The sequence below is a fragment of the Myripristis murdjan genome, chromosome 16 (assembly GCF_902150065.1).
Source record: "Myripristis murdjan chromosome 16, fMyrMur1.1, whole genome shotgun sequence".
NCBI classification, from domain to species: Eukaryota; Metazoa; Chordata; class Actinopteri; order Holocentriformes; family Holocentridae; genus Myripristis; species Myripristis murdjan.
This window is the reverse complement of record NC_043995.1, coordinates 7447158-7465391: the sequence shown is the minus strand read 5'-3', so window position 1 is coordinate 7465391 and position 18234 is coordinate 7447158. Positions and strand designations below refer to the sequence as shown.

Below are 18234 nucleotides of genomic sequence, written 5' to 3'. Positions count from 1 at the left end.
TCATTATGATGCTGTGTGCCTGTGTGTGTTTTTTTGGTTGAGTGTGTGTGTTTCCTCCATGTATGTTTTCTGCTTTCCGAGATGTGTGTGATGCCAGAATTAACCACACAGTCACATCATGTGTCATCTGCTCTGTGATGAGCTAGACTCCTAATCTCACTTCTTCACCTTGCTGTTTGTCTGGCTGAGGCATAAAAATGTCACTCTGAAATTTTACTGCACACACAGAGTCATGCCCGCACACACACACGGACAAACACAGGGACGCACACACACATGCACGCACATGCATGCATCCCTGGCCCTGAGCGGCACAGACATCTAACCCCTCAGTCTGAAACCTGGCCCTCTAGGTTGACTGAAATAGCAGGTGCTACAATGTTTTGGTGCCAGAAATCCTACCCCGCTGCCGAAATTAATATTGTCATCCTTTCCTGATACCCAGCCTAGCACTCCCTTGGCTTTCTCAACATGTTTTCCGGTGTCAAGGTTGGGTGGGAGTGTAGATGGCTCGGAGTGCAGCGTTCATTATATAACCAGCACTGGCTGTTCTGTTTTCATTGCAGTTTAAAACAATTTCACTGGAGCAGCTACGGAACAATTTGTGTTCTTAACCCATCATAACAGTGCATCCAGGGCTACACTGACTTTTCTCATCAAAAAACAGTCATCCAAAGTGTGGGCACAGGTAACGCTTATCTGTATGTGCAAAACAGTAGCTACAGGCTGTCAAACAGTAAATCAACTGAAAAAGTAGTTAAAAGATTCATATGATGCAATCCTTGGCAGTGTGATTATGTCAGGCCTTATCATCTATGATGTTGACTGAGATGATGGTGATGCAAGTGATATTATGATGATAACAATAAGGGAATGAATGATGAGAATAAAAGCAAGCCTTTGAAGACATTTGAGGTGCTCACTGCAATTAAAGAATGTACAATGTGATTAAAAGTGTAAACAATGCAATCACAATCAAGACACTCCCTGCAAACCCACACAACTCCTCTGTTGTTTTGCTAATAATAGCATACCATGTCACCGAGAGGCACGTACGCAGGCAAACACTATACGGCAGCTCATCCCACTGATTAGCACACCTTCAGCCAGAGAGAGGGAACTAATCAGTGAAATCATCTGCTGCAATAAAACCCCTCATACACACGACGCTCAGTGGCAAACGGTCTCAGATGATTGCTGTGTACGTCGTCCTCCCCTTGATGCTCAGTCAAATTCCAACAGCAGACGGTTTCGAATTAGACACATAACTCACAAGCAGCTGTGATATCCTCGGTTCTTTGTATGTTTATGCTCACTAACACTGCGCACACACACATGGCACACACCACCGACTGGCTTACATCTGTTCCCGGGCCTGTTAAATCACTTACCATGGCCTGATGTGATCTAAGTCCCATCCTCTTATGTGCTCTGTCAAAGAACTAAAGTTGCAGTTTTTATTCATTATACTGCATAGCAATCATACTTACCACATGTCCTTTTGGCTCTCGGTCACTTTACTGCACTTTGTAAATAAAGTTTAGCACCACTGCCCTGTTTGTGTTTACCATTGCATGCTATATGCATGGTAAAAGAAAAACTGAGCTTGCTTGGGTTGCAGTGAACCTTTGCCCTTGTTAGTGTGATTTCCAATACATTGCCAAGCATAAATATAGCCAATAATCAGTCATTACTCATGCTGCTGTATTTTTCACTGAAACAAGTCAGCTGGGATTCACTGCACAGTATAATACCTCATTTGCCAACAGAGATTAAATAGTTGCTTAGTTCCTAATAAACTAGTTTGAAACAAATAAACCCTGTTCTTTAGTTGTATGTTAAATCTTTGACCACTGAGTACTAGTTTTAGATTTGCACTTGGCTGCTTTTGATACCATGTTCCCGGACACTTTGCGGTGGTGCTGGCAAAAAGCCCCGGTCTGTGTTGCTGTTTTGAAGACTTCCTTGGCCCTCAAAGACTTTCAGTGGCTCCTGGCTGTCAGTCCGCCAGCCCAACTGACCTCCATACACAGCCTCTGGCACCTGCCAAGCTGCCATCCTCCCTGCCCTGAAATAGACCCTTACTGGCACTTAGCTGCTGTGTGTGTATGTATGTGTGTGTGTGTGTGTGTGTTTCCTTATCTTGGTGGGTTGGTGTAGAGCCAAGCTGACTGAAGCGCATTCCCTGACTTCCTGTGGAGCAGTAGACAGCTGCATATTGATCAACGCCTTGATGCACCACTTCAGGGGTCACTCTCTCTCTCTCTCTCTCTCTCTCTCTCTCTCTCTCTCTCTCTCTCTCTCCCATTAGCTAGGTTGTAATTTCAGACTTACTTCCATTATCAGTTGGAGTTTCTGGCAGCACTGATATCGTCCACTCTCCTCCGCTCTGGGATGGATCATAAAACAACATCACTGCCTTTAATCAAAATGAGAGGATGAATGGAAGTGGCCAGGCCTGAAGGGAGAATGAATGTGTGTGAAGGGAGGGGAGACACCCTGGACTGGCTGCTTGTCCATCACCGATTTAACATCAGTACACTCACACTTAGATTCACATCTCAGGGCAATTTGGAGAGTCCATTCCACATGACTTGCATGAGTTTGGAGGAAACACCTGGAGATGTGCAAACTTCACACAGACAGGGACTGACCGGGGCAATGACCTTGAGTTTATATTGCTGTGAAGCTGCGGTGCTCACCACCGAGCCACCATGCTGTTCTCCAGGTGCTATTACACTCCACAGAGTTGATGATTAGAAACAGGTTGCAGCCCGTCGATCTAACTGACTGTACTGTACAGATCAGAAAGGAGAGAGTCAGCATGTCTGGAATGACTGCCTGTCCACCGACCTTTTTGAATTCCTTCCCCACTTTTAAATAGACCGGAGAGGTGTGGGTGCTGAAACAGAGTTTGACTCCAGCAGGGCCTTGAATGCATCGCAGTGTATTCTTGTCAATGGCCTTTTATGTTTGCAGTATGGGAAACCACAAAACCAACAATTTGTGGGGAAAAAAAGTTTACAGACCATTATTTACACAGTGCAACTGATTACATCCAATATAGTGGTATTATTTTTCTGGCTAAGATCTTAAAATACACTGGTTAATACATGCAAGGCAAGTCAAGTTTACTTGTGCAGCACCTTTCAAACAAAAGGCAATTAAAAGTGCTTTATATAAAATTTAAGAAGACATAATGACAAAAATGATAAATGATAAATAAAAATAAAAGAAAAAATAAGACAATGTAGTAATAATACTATAATACTGAGATTTACTTTCACACCAACAAGTTCTTTGGAGGCTTGGAAGTACAGTACATAGGTGTGAAATATTTCATAGTGGATTCCTTTGAAAGTCATTTTGGAGGAAAAAAATACTCAAAAGTAGATTTAAATGATATAATCTGTGCAAATGTGACTCGTGAGCTGATGCATGAACGCATGATGAGTGAGGGTGATTGGCACGTAAATGCATGAGCTGGAAGCTCTAAACGCTGCAACAATGTTGTGCTAAATACTAATCCAGGTTTATCGGGCCACTCCATCATGAGGGCTTTATCTGTCCTGCTTTCATTGCTATGTATCTTTAAACGCCAACCCACACGCAGGCATGCACACACTCTCATACACCTCCCCTATATACACACACATGCACAAGGTTCCTCAAGTGCATTTTTAATCCCCGAGGTTTAGCTCTGATTTGATTCAGCAGTGTTGAGGCATGGAGCTGGTATTCTAAACAACCGGCCCAAGAGAAACAGCAGCTATTTCTGGTTCCTCAGTTTGTTTTCACAGAGATGTGCAGGACAGGGAGGAGTGCTAGAGGATGTGTGGATGTGAGTGAAGGAATTACAGCCCCACTGCCCATACATAAACCCACAGGACAGGAAGTGGCTTAACCTCCTTTGACACCATTCCTCCTTGTTTTTTTCCAGGCGCTATCTCTCTCCCTCTCTCTGTGTGTCTTTCTGTTCTCAGTCTGTCCTTCTGTATCTGGCCATGTTTCTGTCATATGACATGTTTATCGCCAAAGCACTTTACAAAAACAATTAATACAGTTATAATACATACCATATTTTATATAGATGATATACATTTCAGTATTTATACATTTTAAGGCAGTTAATTAAGATACAGTTAATTAATATAAGCCAGTTAGTGATGATCCTGCAGTGTGACATATTTGGCAGCTGGCGGTGCTGTGGCTGCTTCAGCCAGGAGGACTGACAGCTTCTCCTCAGGACTCAGTGTGGGGAAATTTGTTTTTTTACAGCTTATTTCTTTGAAATGGAGCTCTCTGAGTGAGGAGAATGTATAACAGCAGGGGAGAAAAGTACATCTCTGTTTTCTCTTCCCCTGATGTGCAGTGAGCACAGAGCTGTGCCTCTCTGGGCAGCCATGTTTGTTTGTGCCTTCCTGTTTCTATGGCCAGTTTGTGGTCACTGAGTGGATACTTGGTCAGGATCAGCCTCTGTTTCTCTGAGCAGTCTCAGAGTGCGCATGTTCAGTCATCTTATATTCTCTGTTCACGGTTATATAACAATTTAGTCGGCTTTGGCTTTTTGTTTCATTTGTCCAGTGTTGGAAATACCAATCTTTTGATTGGCTCATAATTTTTTTAATTCTTTTTTTGGATCAGTGCTGATGGGAGCCTGGGCTGACTGAGGGGGCTGTTTTCAGGGTTCAGGTCTTGGGGTCTGTCGTGCTTTGATTGGAGTGTATGTGTTGGACTTTGGCTTAGGTGTATCCAGAATGTTAGTGCACATTTTGTGTATTTAATTTTGTTGGAAAACATCCAAGTTCTCCTCAGCGGATGTTATTTGGTGTTTTCCTCTGAATGCTGAGTACTTTTCGACAAAATTCAGTATGGACAGTCTCGGTTGTGGTTTATCCCATGAGTCAAATTCTAACCACTGAGTGGACCCCAGATTTCACTGGCACATTCGTACACTGTCATTCATTTTCAAGACACCTTTTTTTCTGGAACATCATGATCTTGGTTTTCCTTAAATTGACCCCTAATGCCCAGTTATGGCAGAATGGTTCCAGGATATTCAGGTTGTGTTGGAGACAACAAAATGAGGTCATCTACATGAAGCAGGTGTCTGAGTGTGGCCTGGAGCTGCTCAACACTCCAGCTGCTCTGCAAGTTCATTTATACACATGTTGAATAATGTAGGACTTAGACAGCATCCGTGCTTCACTCCGCATTCTTGAGTAAAATATTCTGTTCAATGGTTGTCAATTGTCACTGCACTACAGCCCTGGGATCACTACATTTCATTCATATACAAACTTGTTTTATCAGAAAAATGTCCCATCATGTTCCCCTCTGATCCCATAACACAGAAACATGAAACTAAATGCAACACTGTTCTGCCCTCCTGAGGCTTGAGCTTCTTGAAACAGTGTGGAGCATCAAAGTAAAACACGTTGTTGGATTAGAGATGGACATTTCGTGGGACGTGAAGAACTTTGCAGTCTAACATATAGCCATGTAGAAGACCTGCAGCCCAACACGGTCCCGGCCTGCTCAAGTGGAGGACCTGGGCCAGCCTCCAGTAGTGAGGGGGTCATATTAGACCACAAGTCCTAGCCCTGTCAGTCGAGGCCCCGGAACAGCCTCCCAGAGAGAGCTCCAGCAGCCTCTCTGCGTTTCTCGGCACCTGCTGCCCACCTGTCCGGACATGAGTGGGCTCAGAGTGCGGTGCTCCCCCACAGCGAACTAACTCTTTCCTTGCATTTCAGGTCATGAAGAACTTTGTGGGAATGTGGAGTATATCATCTCTTACAGCAGGGTTTTTGTGGAGTTTTTTCTTGATCATAATTTAAAATGCAGTGATATTGGTTACTGTTATTCCCACTTATTATGACTCATTTCTCCACTCTGGGATGTGCCTTGGTCAGATACAGTACATGAGTGCAGTACCAACTACTACTCCTGCATCCATTTGCATTTGTTTGATTGAAAGATTGATTCAAATGTTTGGTTAACACTGGGCAGCTTGTCCTCATCCAAGGATTTCCCTCTACCTACATCTATCATCCATTTGATCCTTAATGTAACTCCTTTACACTGTAAAAATTCACAATCATTTGCCCAGCTCCGCATGCCTCCTCTGTGTTGATGCTGATGTGCTGGCTTCCTGTCAGCCACACATACTTGGTGACACAAGTCTGCAGCGCTTTATGTCTGTCTGTGTTTGGACAGTACTATGATCCCAGAGCAATTCACACTTTTTACTACTCCTAGAAAGGTGTTAGCCTCCCTTGGTATGGCATTACATGTTGCTAGGTAGTTCACGGTGTGCCCCGTCACAAATTATTATAACCTGCAGCTGCATTTCAGAAGAATGTTTCTTTCTGGCCAGGCTGCGAAACCAGAAACCAATACCAGTGTTTGCCCGGTAACAAATAATAAAAATAACTTCTGTCTTCACCATAACATTAACCTCGGCGGTGACCTCATGCCCCAAAACCCTATCCTTGAATAAGGAATATCCCATTTTTGTCATCACTACATTTTGGAGATATATAAAGTCTGGCTTTGTGGTTTGGAAAGGAAATCTAAATTATATACATAAAATGTATATATATAAAAACACTATCAAAGTATTTTTAACAAGATGATTTGGCTACAAAGGCACTTGTGACAGTGATACTTGCACATGGCCACAGCAAGTGACAGATTTATTCTCTTTTAGACTCATTCTGCATGCCAGTGCCAGGCATTTTGGATGAAAACTGTGAAGGAGGAGAGGAAAACAGTCCACTATCACAACTGCATGGTTAATGCACCTTTATATTCAAACCCACATGGTGATTTGTTTCGCTCGGTGGAGGTGGCCATACAAATGAATCTGTTTCGTGCTGCATGGCTGTCCTATTATGCCCCCCTGTGGGAAAAACGGTGAAATGCAATCGCATTACCATGAAGAGTTTCTGACCGGCTCTTGTTTCCAGAGGGGAGGATTTCAGAGTAACACCGCAAGACTTTCACCTAAACCAAAGGTTGGTGAATTTTTGTCCCATTATTTCTAATATTTCTACATTATCTACACCACAGTATCATGCTGGAGTAAGATTACAGTTCATACACTCTCTCTGCACGTCGTTACATTCACGCTGACATCTGAAGGTGTTATACGGACTAAAACAAAATCATGGGTGACATTCAGTTTCCAGGTGACAACAAGAAAGGCAAAGCCAGAGCAGTTTACTGAGACACTCAGAGACATGAGAGCCAACAGCATTTAAAGATAACAGAGGATTTTAATGCATCGTCCAAGCAATTTAACAGAATAAACATCAAGAGACGAGTCGTGGAGATGCTCCATTGAAAATGAATGGGAACACAGTGGCAGTGGCTGAGATCATTTTCCACGGTCATGATCTCATTTTACGGTTCAGGACCTCAGAGTCGTATTTTTGACTTGTGTCCTTTCAAGGCACATTTGAATATGAAGGATAAACACATGAGTCATAAACGTCAGCCTCCATGTAGGTTTTTTGTTCGGGTAGATTGAGCTATGGAATTTTCACACAAACAAACAAACAAACAAACAAACAAACAAACAAACAAACAAACAAACAAACAAACAGAAAGAGATGGCTTGTAACCTGTTATTTTTTCGTGATTAAAATGACTGCATTATCCATGTCGTCTAGGTTTTATATGTATATGTATATGTATATCCACATCAGTATCTGTCTATCATTGCATTAATAACATTACCTGTCTCAAAGGATCAATATCTGTAAACTGTAAATTACTCTGTGGGATAAATGGGATAAAAATGTAATATTTTCAATTTCTCTTGTCTTGTATGGTATTGAGAATTTCTAACCACCATGTTTTTCTCTACTTTACATTCTAGTATTTTAATGAAATTTCCTCCTGGACTCCTGCCTCTCTGCCATGACCCACATCTCCTATTCATTTGTGCTTCTTGAATCAAGCCATTCATTGTATAATTATAAGATCTTATAAAAGAGAGAGAGAGAGAGAGATGTTTTTCATTCCCTGTGTGATATTGAAGATGATGACTGAGCCTAGGACTGATTTTACGACCTACATTACATCGCACAGTGTGTCAGGGATAATTTCCCCTCATGAGGGTTAAAGTGATGTTATTTTCTTATCTGAAAAAACACTTTGCTCTTCCTGCTGCAGCAGAATGGCTCTTTGTGCGGCGAAGCGACGCCTCCTGAAGCATGCTGGGAGCTGTGCGGCCTGGGCCAGGTAAAGAAACCTCGCCAGAATAATTTCTGATCAACATCAGTCCTTGTTGTGCTGGCCTAACATCGAGGGGCTGTGTATTCATAAATAAAATCACTCGGGTTGCAGAGTCCATGTAACCAAATGTATTTTTCTCAGGAGCTGACAGGCAAAGATGAATCTCTTTGAAATGAGGCAGCGCATTCAATAAGTCCAACTCAGAGCTAGTTTAGTTTTTATTTTGGATTTATCCGGATGGATTGGTACCATACGTTCATCGTGATGATTTATGGAGGGATAAGGAGTTGCATGACATGTGCCAGCAGAAAACGTTGAGTCTAGCTACTGCTGTGAGTTAAAAGCATTCCTCCTCCTCCTTTGTGAGTGCAGACATTACTTTTATTGCCGAAAGTCTGGTCTCCTCCAGAAAGCTATGCATGGAATTCCTTCTTTTTTTTTTTTTTTTTTTTTTTTAATTTGATTTGATCTAATCTGATCATCATGCACTTTGTTTAACCAGCCCTCACTGAGCTCACAACACAAACCTAGAATTAAACTCAGCTATTATACAAAATATGCTGCTTATTTTCCAAGGCCTTACTGGCATTTTGTGCAACATCCTGATCATTTAATCAAAAATAAATAAATAAAATAAAATAAAATAAAATAAATAAATAAAAAATAGCAACAAAACAATTCATTTGGTTTTAAACACACAAGAGTGCAATGATCATAGGACACACATGTGCATGACCACATACAAAGTATGTGAGGTATTTTTGTGACAAGAATCTGTATAAAGCCAAGGAATTTCCTACATATATTCACAGTGCAGATCGACAGGGTGTCTTCAAAGTCTTCAAATGTCTTAAAATCCATTTTATAAATATTAGGCCTTGAAAGACATTAAATAGGCTTAAATTTGAATTATTTAGGCCTTAATCTCAACATAAACATTCTAATTCCATGAATCTATTTGTGTCAAAGTTAGTCACAGTTAACATAGCACACTATGTCTAACACTAACCCTAATACTTTATACTAACTGGCTTGGCTTACCTGTTGGGAAGGTGCTTATTCTACATAAACCCTGCTCACTTTATGCCTGTCATATCTACCGTCAGAGAGAAATCCAAGAAAATCTTTGTCCTAACCTGTCCCACTTGGTATGTGGAAGAAAGTCATGGCTACATTTAATACAGCAGCACATGTTCCTGCCTAAAACTGACTTCTGCACTAGACCAAATGTATCGTACGTACCTTGATGTTTACGTGCTGTGCTTATTTGAATATGAAAAAGAGAATTTAGCTTACATTTTATTCAAATTTCTCTTGAAAAGGTATTTAAAAATTTCAGTGAAATCCTCTGACACCTGTAGATACCGTGGCAGAGTGGGGCTCATGTGATGATGCTCTGTGCTCTAATAAACTGTGTTGGTCCCAGGCTGCTCCAGAGACAGAGCAGCGGCGGTGTTTACTCCAGCAGCCACGGCTTCAACCAGGAGGAGATCAGAGAGAAGCTGCGGGCCTTTCCCGGAGGCTCCGTTGATTTGCTCAAACAGGAATCTGGCATCGCCGTGCTGACCATCAACAACCCGTCCCGCATGAACGCCTTCTCTGGTAAGGACAACCCCAGTGCAACTACAGTCTGACATTTCCTATTGGACCACTGAGGATTGGGTATTCTGGGGACTAAACTGCTTTGTGAGCTTCTTTGTCCAGCAAGTGTTCTTCTAAATTCATTCTTTCAACAAACAAAAAAAAAAAAAAGAATTCCATCACCTCAATGCGGCCTGACTTGATTTGCTTTCTAATGGAAATGAAGTTGCAGCCTCTCTGTTTCCACTGAAGTGCGGCTCAACTCTCGCCTGATGCTCAAGTTGAGTTAGCACAAATGTGAGCGTGACTAAATGGATGATTCAAGGGCCTGCAACTCTGCAAACACAACTCCTTGCATGTAGAACATCTCCCACGCAATCCGGGCTACCACAATACAGCCCGTTTGAGTGGTTTGCGTGTATGGAGAAAAAAAAAAATAAATAATGGGACAAATGACGTACCGTAGGCAGTCTGCTTTCCTCCCAGGCAGCATGATGGTGGATCTGGAGGAGAGGGTGAGCCAGCTGGAGAACTGGACAGACGGCAAAGGCCTCATCGTCCAGGGGGCTGCTGGATCGTTCTGCTCGGGGTCAGACCTGAACGCTGTCAGGGCGATATCCAACCCACAGGTATCAAATTAGGATAAAAAGGTCTCTGTATGCCTGCATCTGTGCCGCGGTCACTGCTTGTCTCACTTTCTTGCCTGTGCGTATATGCGGATTTTACAGTACATTATGCTTCTGCTTGCGATGTAAACACCCACAGAGTGCTAAACTATGTTTCTTTTGCCTCGTAGGATGGAATGAAGATGTGTATGTTTATGCAGAATAGTTTGACAAGACTTTTGAGGTAAAGAGCTTCTTCATTTTCCACTGTTTTGCTGCGCGCTGGTGAGAATGTGGCCTTCGCTGGCTCTTTGCATCAGTATGCGATCGTTATCGCAGACTAAACCTTTGATGATGACTTGGATGATTCAGCAGCCAGTGTGAAGTTAGTGGAGTTGGAGTTGAGTTGTTATGTAATGCTGTGTACTACAGTGTGCTGACAGAGTTGTTTTCTCGGCGCAGGCTGCCTCTGATCTCTGTTGCTCTGGTGGAGGGGAGAGCGCTGGGAGGCGGCGCAGAACTCACCACCGCCTGCGATTTCAGGTACAACAGTAAGTGTGTGTATGTCGTAATTCATAATTCAGTTCAGATATATTGGCGTGGATGTTGAGGCTACACGGTTGCCAAAGCCGTGTCAAAGAATCTATATAAATACATCACTGTGTGTGTGTGTGGCTCGCAAAGTTTCAGAGACATGCAGTTGGTGCAGGAGAAAAAGAGTATTATCTGTATCTGGATTTCCCTCACACCAAACATCACCCAACATTGCTCTTCTAAAATATTCAGATTCCAAAACGTCTGATGTTTGACTTCACCTCTCACTCACAGGTTGATGGCTTCAGGCAGTGTGATCCAGTTCGTCCACAAACACATGGGTCTGGTTCCTGGCTGGGGCGGCGCCGCACGACTCGTCCGCATCGTGGGAAGCCAGAATGCACTGAAGCTCCTTGGCGGCGCTCTGAAAGTGGACCCTGAATTGGGGATGCGGATTGGACTAGCAGATGGAGTCCTTGAGGCCACCCGGGCGGGGGAGGGCGCAGGCCATACCAGCGAGCTCCTGCAGCAGGTTGAAAACTGGCTTGGTGGCTATACGAAGGGGCCCGCCCCTGTAATCCAGGCCGTGAAGAGGGTAGTGCTGTCAGGGAGAGAGCTCCCTCTGTCAGAGGCTCTCAGGACTGAGAAGGACGTGTTCGGGACGGTGTGGGGCGGACCGGCTAACCTGCAGGCCCTGGCCAGCAAGTCCAAACACAAGTGAGCCAGTTTCTCAAAATCAGCCTTGTCAAGACATGATCTAGGATTTTCAACTGAGTTACTTTGGGGAAGTTCTGAAACGGTCCAAACTGTGAAAAAGACATCATACATAGAACAGCTACTTTTGGAGAGGCACTTACCCTTAATTAAAGTGTCTTGATGTCACCCACAGGCCTTTGTTCGCGGTGAGCTCAGGACACCTACAAGGACTTTGCTGTAATTAGCTAAATTGTTTTCTAAAAATGATGCATTTTTAATGAGGACTGACTTTGGGAATAGAGATGCAGATAATACAAAAGTTTCTCTTTATGTGGGCTAAGGATGCAACAAAGACTGCTTCCAGTCACTTGAGAAAGTAAGCTTGCCCATTGTGCATTGTGATGGGTTTTGTTTGTGTGGATTTTCAACATGACACGTTGATTACTCATCGGCGTACAAAAGAGCAGGAGCTGAGACACGAGTCTACAAACAGTGATGCTGTTACTGTGCCTATTTTGGTCATGTTCCACAGAATGTAGTTCTGCTGGAAAAGGTGGAATTAGCATTTTATGTTTTGTAGGAAAGAGGAAGGCAAAAACAAAACAACACCGTAATTAAAAATCCCCCAGTAGCTTTGAGGTTGTATTGTAGAAGACAAGTCCCTGTTGTTCACAACGAATGACATCAGCTGCGATGCAACAGCATTCGACCTGAAAGATCGATTCAGTCTTGTTTCATTGATACTCCAGACTGATACTGTACATGAAGAACTGCGAGAAAAAGCCTCTCATGTTTAATGTCCATGGTCTCTCCTGGGGCAAAATTGGACGTTTCCTCATTGTCAGCATCACCATCCTGTTTACCTCTTGTGACGGTTACTGCGTTTGAATCATGTGTACTGCTGTCTTGCACAGACCCATTTGAAATCTAGTTTAGATGTTTCCCTTTCATGAAATCTTGATTGATCTTTTTAATAAAAAGTTATACAGTACGATTCCACGTCATTTTCTCACAATCTCAATAACCCTGTGTTTTCAAGGTGGAATAAAACAAAGACATCCAGGACTATGTGTCTGCATTGTTTAAAACCTCTCTGTCTCCATCAGTCAAACTAGTGAACACTGTCTTCCCTCCAGGTCCCCCGAAAATGAGATTATGGTAATGATTCTATCATGCAAGGCTGAGCCTGACTGAAGTAGACAGACAGCATAGCAGCATGCAGACAGATACTGATGGGGAATAACAAGCATGAACTATCAGAATCCATCTGGGAAGGCTGCAGCACTGAGTTTAATACTGCTGCACTCCTTTGCCTCAGTTTTGTAAGCGTCTTGCTGGCCTTGATAATGCCAGACTCCATATTTCTGTTCTGTGCCAGAGGTTCTGCAGGTCAGATCATTATTGGGCTGATTTGCAAAGCTCTCACTGCACAGTGGCTCTCATTTATGCATAACTCTGAGAAACCTTGAAAACATGAACAGAGCTGAAGGACTGATACACGAGTGCTGAATGTTTTGCAAGGCTAGGTACTAATTTGCAGCTCATGTTTTCCACTGCATATATTTGAAATGTTTTCCGTTCTGTTTTGTTAGTACGCTGCTCATAAATGAGGCATTGCAGAAGCAGCAGAGACAACAGACTTGGTGAGAACTGGACAGGTCCCCGGAGGATGCCAATCCTTTTGTCTCCAGTTCCCCTTCCAAAGGTCATGTGTTTCCTGGCCAGGCACCCAGCTGGAGTGCTAATAGCTACTGTGGTCAGAATATTAAGCAACCATAAGGTGAGGTGAAGAGCACAGCAGGCCTCTTTATCCTTCCATATGTAAAGCTGGTGTGCACATCTATTGTTTCAAATGATCTAATACAAAGAATATTTTTCTACTATTAATTATTTTCTCTATTAAAGTGAATGAGGTAATCTGCAGTGATCCTGCCCTAATACAATACAATACAATACAATAACCACCCAAGTTGAAGATGTAGCTGCCATGTTTTAGTCCATGAAAACAAGATATTTGCTGAGCACTTTCCTCAGCCCCCCCCTTCACTGGAGATGCAGTTTTATCCTCAAGGTAATTCTTCATGCTAGGATGACACTTAATGGAGAGAATCAGACAGTTTTGGTCTAAAAAAAATCTCTATAGGTTGAGTGTAGAGAAAAACAGGTCTATTACGACACCCTGCTTACAATGGGCCTATTGATTCAATCCTGCTTACGTAACAGTGATTTTCAAAGTCAGAGAAATTTTGAAGAACTAATCCACCATGAACTGCACCTTGTGCAGTATAATGAAAAAAAAAAAAACGCTGGGGATCAAGGAGACAACAGCACACAAAACCTTATCCTTTTAGGATGATGAAATGACAATTTATTCTTAAATTACAAACCATGTAACAAAAAGGTTGCCAAGCAAAATTTTTTATTTTTCAGAATGAGAAGTCTAAAACTGAGCTGCTGAGTTAAACGATGATGTAAGCCGGTAAGAAATGTAAAAAATAACATAATTTCTGCAGGAGACGGTCAATACCGATGGCGTGTTCTTCTCTTACTGCCTCAGACATTTGACACAAGACAGGATTTACAGTTAGAAGAAAAGCAAGAACATAAAATACAAACATTTACTTAAACTAAACCCAAAAATATCAATTCTCAACGTCGTCCCACCCAGTAGTGTTAAATAACTCTCTCTTCAAACACATGCGCAAATCATGAAGCTTTAGAAACACACTAATTGAGAATACTTCAGTCAGGGACAGTAAAAACACTTAGGAGGTTCCAGAGACCCCGACAGCTTTAGAAGAAAACACTGAATTACATCACATTTAAAAAGCCAATTTTCAGTTGAGCCAGAAAACGTTAAAATAGAATTGATGCGCAATTCTATTGTGAGCATCATTTTAAATAAAATTCTCCACTGAATTCTTAATTAGATACTGGAAAAGCTGCAGGTTAATTGAAATCAGATCTAAGACAAACCCGAAGCCAGCAGCCACATGACCTTGTGGGTTTCTGCTCACAGACTTTGTTATGAAACATAAAGTAGGAGCTTGCCATATCTACTTAGCTCAAGAGTTTGCTGGTCCTGAATCAACAAACCAATACAGTGAGTTATACCATTTGAATCACAACTTGGTCATTAAATATTCCTGGTTCACTTTCTTTAAGGGGACAAACAACCAGAAGAATTTTTTCAACCAACCACCATCTACCCAGAAACAATACATTTCAGCAAGTTAACAGTCATGAACTAGCTTCCAAATTCCAAAAGAAAGGCTTTATAATCAGTTGAATCTGGAACAAGATCTTTTTATTCAGGTGGGTGGAGGTGGGGAAGTGGGTTTTCGCCATATTACTCTTTTGGACAGGAGTCAGATGAGTTGAGCTCTTGAGGGACGTTTCTGAATGCTATGTTAGCTGAGAGAGTTAAACTGTAGATTAGAGTGCAGACGTTCATAATCATGACAATGACCAAGTTCCATTTCACCAAGTAACTTCCCCATTTGTACCTTCCTTCACTACATGTCACAGATCTAGGCTGGGATTCCTTAAAGCCCTCAGGATCACACATTTTAAGACACGGATGACCTAAATGGGCAGAAGCAGGTTGGTGACTTATTTTACTTTCTTAAATTTCAAAAGACATACTGAATATGCCTGCTAATTGGCTGCACGTACGCAGAGGGGCAGCACATATGCCAGCTGAACACAAGCCTGTAACAGCTGCTTCATACTTTGTGTTGGATGGACAACTATGAGGCTGAGTTTCCGGGGCTGACATGCCACACCCACCTGATGTTTTCTGCTAAAATGTACCTTAGAACACTCTGAAACCCAACCTGAACTGAAGTGGCTGGGAATGAACTAGACTAGACAAGGAAGAAACTGACAAACCAAATTATCAAAATTGTCAAAATGAGGCACAAAACTCAACCACTAAAAACTGACTAAAATCATGTTTTACTCTAATAGCGAGCTATTAATTGTTATTGAGAGTGCCATGCCTCATTTCTCCAGTACCAGGCAAGCCACCCACATCAGATCTGTGACAGGGAGTGAACAACAGCATATATTGAGGAATAAATTAATGGAATGGAGCACAGCCATTTGGTGGTGATGGTACTGATGATAAATTCATTTCACACTTCAGTCACTGTACACTGGCCATCGGGCATTCTGGACCTTCCATTGCTACTGGATGAGGAAACAGGAGAGGTTGAGGACTCTGCCCCAGGAGGGGCTCTGTCCTCTGGGTTCAGTCTTTGCCTCCTTGGCCTCTCATCCCAGGGCTCCACACGCTCCCCATCACCACCCTCCTCCTCTTCATCCTCTTCTTCCTCATCATCGCTCCAATCTCCAGAGCCAGATTCGTCCACAGAGGTGTGAGGGTCTGAGGACCTGGAGGGTGATGCCTCCTCCTCTTCTTCCTCCTCTCCTTCCCCAGCCTCAGACCTCTCCTGGGAAGGTGTGGGCCTAGGACTAATTTGCAGCTGAGAGAGAGCATCCTCCAGAGAGGGGCTACTGCTGCCAGGCTGGCCTCCCAGAGAGGTGGGAGGCCTGGCAGTGGTTGGAGGGGCTGCAGCAGTAGAAGGGATACCTGTGACCTGCTGCTGTGCACCTGCAGCTACGGTATCTGCCCCATCAGCTGAGTTCTCTCGGCCTGCTGCCCCGACAGCCGCAGTGCTGCCATCTGTGTCCAAACGCAGTCCCGCCACCCCCTTCTTGGGGATATCCACAACGTCCCTCTTCATCTTGCGTCTACGACCATGCTCGTTACGCCTGTACTGAACCATGTTCTCCAGGTCAGCTACATACAGAAAGCCGGCGATCAGCATCTCGGCAGTCTTCTTGCCTTTGGAGAAAGCGTCCTCCAACTCACGGCTGGTGCGCTCATCATACTGCCACCAACCATTACGCCCCTCATAGTACCAGGCGTGATCACCTGCTGCCCCACCCCGACCTCCAGCTGAAGCCTTCAGCTCCTCAGGGGAGAGAAGTGTGGGCCTTTCCAGGAAGTCCTCCGGCACTTCCTGTCTGCAGAGGGCACAGCGCTTGCTCTGCCAGGACGCTCCCTTTACACAAAGGAAGCAGAAAACGTGACGGCACGGCAGCTGCACTGGGTGGACGCAACTCTGCAGACAGATGGCGCACTCTGGTACTGGCAGGGCCGGGGACGAGTTGCTGGAGCCAGAACATGACGATTCTGCACTGTTCCCACTTCCACCTCCGCTGCTACTGCCTTTCTTACTGGATGGAAGCGAGCTAACAGAGTGGTCTACCTCGCCACAACTAGCCATCCTGGGGAAGTACTGTGGAGTGGTGAAAATTGTGAGAGGTGGTTATAATGGGCATGTATATAGATTTCACCTGTGGTTTTATTTCAAATTCTAATTTTAGAAAAGAACTGAACTTAAGTTTACTTTACGATTACTATTATCATCATCACTGCTGTGTTGTTATTAGTGTTAAATGGGTAGAGCACAATTTAAATGTCATACAAAGGAAACTGGCGAAGTGACATCCAACATGCATGTTGTTTTGTGGGGGGTCAAAATCAAAATGACAATTAATAATGTAATAATAATAACTATAATCTATGGTCTATATGTCTCCTGTATCCTCACACACAGCTGGCACAGTCATCATCAGTTACTTACTGGGTGAAGTGTTAATGCTGCTGTATCATTAGGAGCGCTGATGGACCTTCAAACTCGCCACTGCCAAGAGGGAAACAGCCGCCTGTGAGGGTGCATTTCATCTGAGCTCAGGATACTGAAAATGTCTGCATCTATGGCAACACATGTCCTAACTATTACAGCCTTAATAGGTTGAAATAATGGCTAACTGGCAATTTGAAAACGTGATGTACAAACCGATTACAAGTTACCGAAACACCAGGAGTTGGTGCTTCTCTGACAGCGAACACAGAGGAACAAAGGCTTGTTGTGTCCTGGCTGTCTGAGCACTGAGACTGTGGCAGCTACAAGTTTGCAGCCCAGCTGACAGTAATGAACCCAGCTACCCAAGTAAAACACCACCTAACCATTCTTCTCTCTTAATTTCTGAAGACGTGAATTGCCGATTATGTGCTAAGTCTGTAGGCAAGGAAAGAAGGAAAAACTCAAAAGGGTGGCGTCTAGTACACAAACACAAAGCCAAGTTCAGCAGAATGAGTGTATTCTTCGACTGGCGACAGCGACCATAACAATAAGACCTGTTGTGGCTGGGCTGGGGGCAACACTTTGACTCCAGCAAATAGACGGAGTTCAGCTGACAGCGCTAGCCTAGCTTAGCTGGTCGACACAAATAACAAGCTAACCCTAACCCTAACCTTCCGGCGAGAAAGACTTCCCCATGTTCCACACAACACATCTACCATGTACATACCGTGCCGTAAGATTTCTCTGTCTTCGTTTGGTGTAAAGTTGAAAATCGAGTAGCAGCACTAATTCCCGATGCTAATTCGGCGACTCGAAATGCTAACTGGCTTTGTTTTCCTCCGAAAAAAGAAGCTGAGATGAAGACGACTGACGTCACTGTACGCAACGCGCGTAACTTTACGTAACGGCGCACGCGTGAC

At 43.5% G+C, this 18234-nt stretch overlaps 2 protein-coding genes across 4 annotated transcripts; one reads left to right on the top strand and one right to left on the bottom strand.

Annotated features, from left to right (window-relative positions):
• Positions 1 to 6951: 6951 nt before the first annotated feature.
• On the top strand, positions 6952 to 12691 carry echdc1 (enoyl CoA hydratase domain containing 1). Of its 2 annotated transcripts, none has more exons than XM_030073461.1 (7): positions 6952 to 7016; positions 8179 to 8247; positions 9668 to 9843; positions 10309 to 10451; positions 10619 to 10671; positions 10890 to 10970; positions 11256 to 12691. In XM_030073461.1, exons 2-7 carry the CDS (start codon positions 8183 to 8185, stop codon positions 11680 to 11682), a joined length of 945 nt encoding a protein of 314 aa, XP_029929321.1. In that variant the 5' UTR covers positions 6952 to 7016; positions 8179 to 8182; the 3' UTR covers positions 11683 to 12691. The 2 variants fall into 2 exon arrangements, with proteins under 2 accessions (XP_029929321.1, XP_029929322.1); XM_030073462.1 differs by having other exon boundaries at positions 6979 to 7016; positions 8182 to 8247.
• A 1308-nt stretch (positions 12692 to 13999) lies between these two features.
• Positions 14000 to 18201, bottom strand: LOC115373461 (E3 ubiquitin-protein ligase rnf146-like). Of its 2 annotated transcripts, none has more exons than XM_030071867.1 (3): positions 18042 to 18201; positions 17312 to 17393; positions 14000 to 16963 (listed from the first exon to the last, which is right to left on the bottom strand). In XM_030071867.1, the coding sequence occupies exon 3, from the start codon at positions 16949 to 16951 to the stop codon at positions 15794 to 15796; it is 1158 nt and encodes a 385-aa protein (XP_029927727.1). In that variant the 5' UTR covers positions 16952 to 16963; positions 17312 to 17393; positions 18042 to 18201; the 3' UTR covers positions 14000 to 15793. The 2 variants fall into 2 exon arrangements, with proteins under 2 accessions (XP_029927727.1, XP_029927728.1); XM_030071868.1 differs by having other exon boundaries at positions 17312 to 17371.
• Between the last annotated feature and the right edge of the window lie 33 nt (positions 18202 to 18234).

What these genes read in the sequence shown, in the direction of transcription:
- echdc1 (XM_030073461.1), top strand. Translation starts at nt 8,183, where the DNA reads ATGGCTCTTTGTGCGGCGAAGCGACGCCTCCTGAAGCATGCTGGGAGC. An exon ending in GGGCGATATCCAACCCACAG is followed by an intron (nt 10,452 to 10,618) that starts GTATCAAATTAG and finishes TTTGCCTCGTAG; the next exon opens with GATGGAATGAAGATGTGTAT. An exon ending in AGTTTGACAAGACTTTTGAG is followed by an intron (nt 10,672 to 10,889) that starts GTAAAGAGCTTC and finishes TTCTCGGCGCAG; the next exon opens with GCTGCCTCTGATCTCTGTTG.
- LOC115373461 (XM_030071867.1), bottom strand. Translation starts at nt 16,951, where the DNA reads ATGGCTAGTTGTGGCGAGGTAGACCACTCTGTTAGCTCGCTTCCATCC.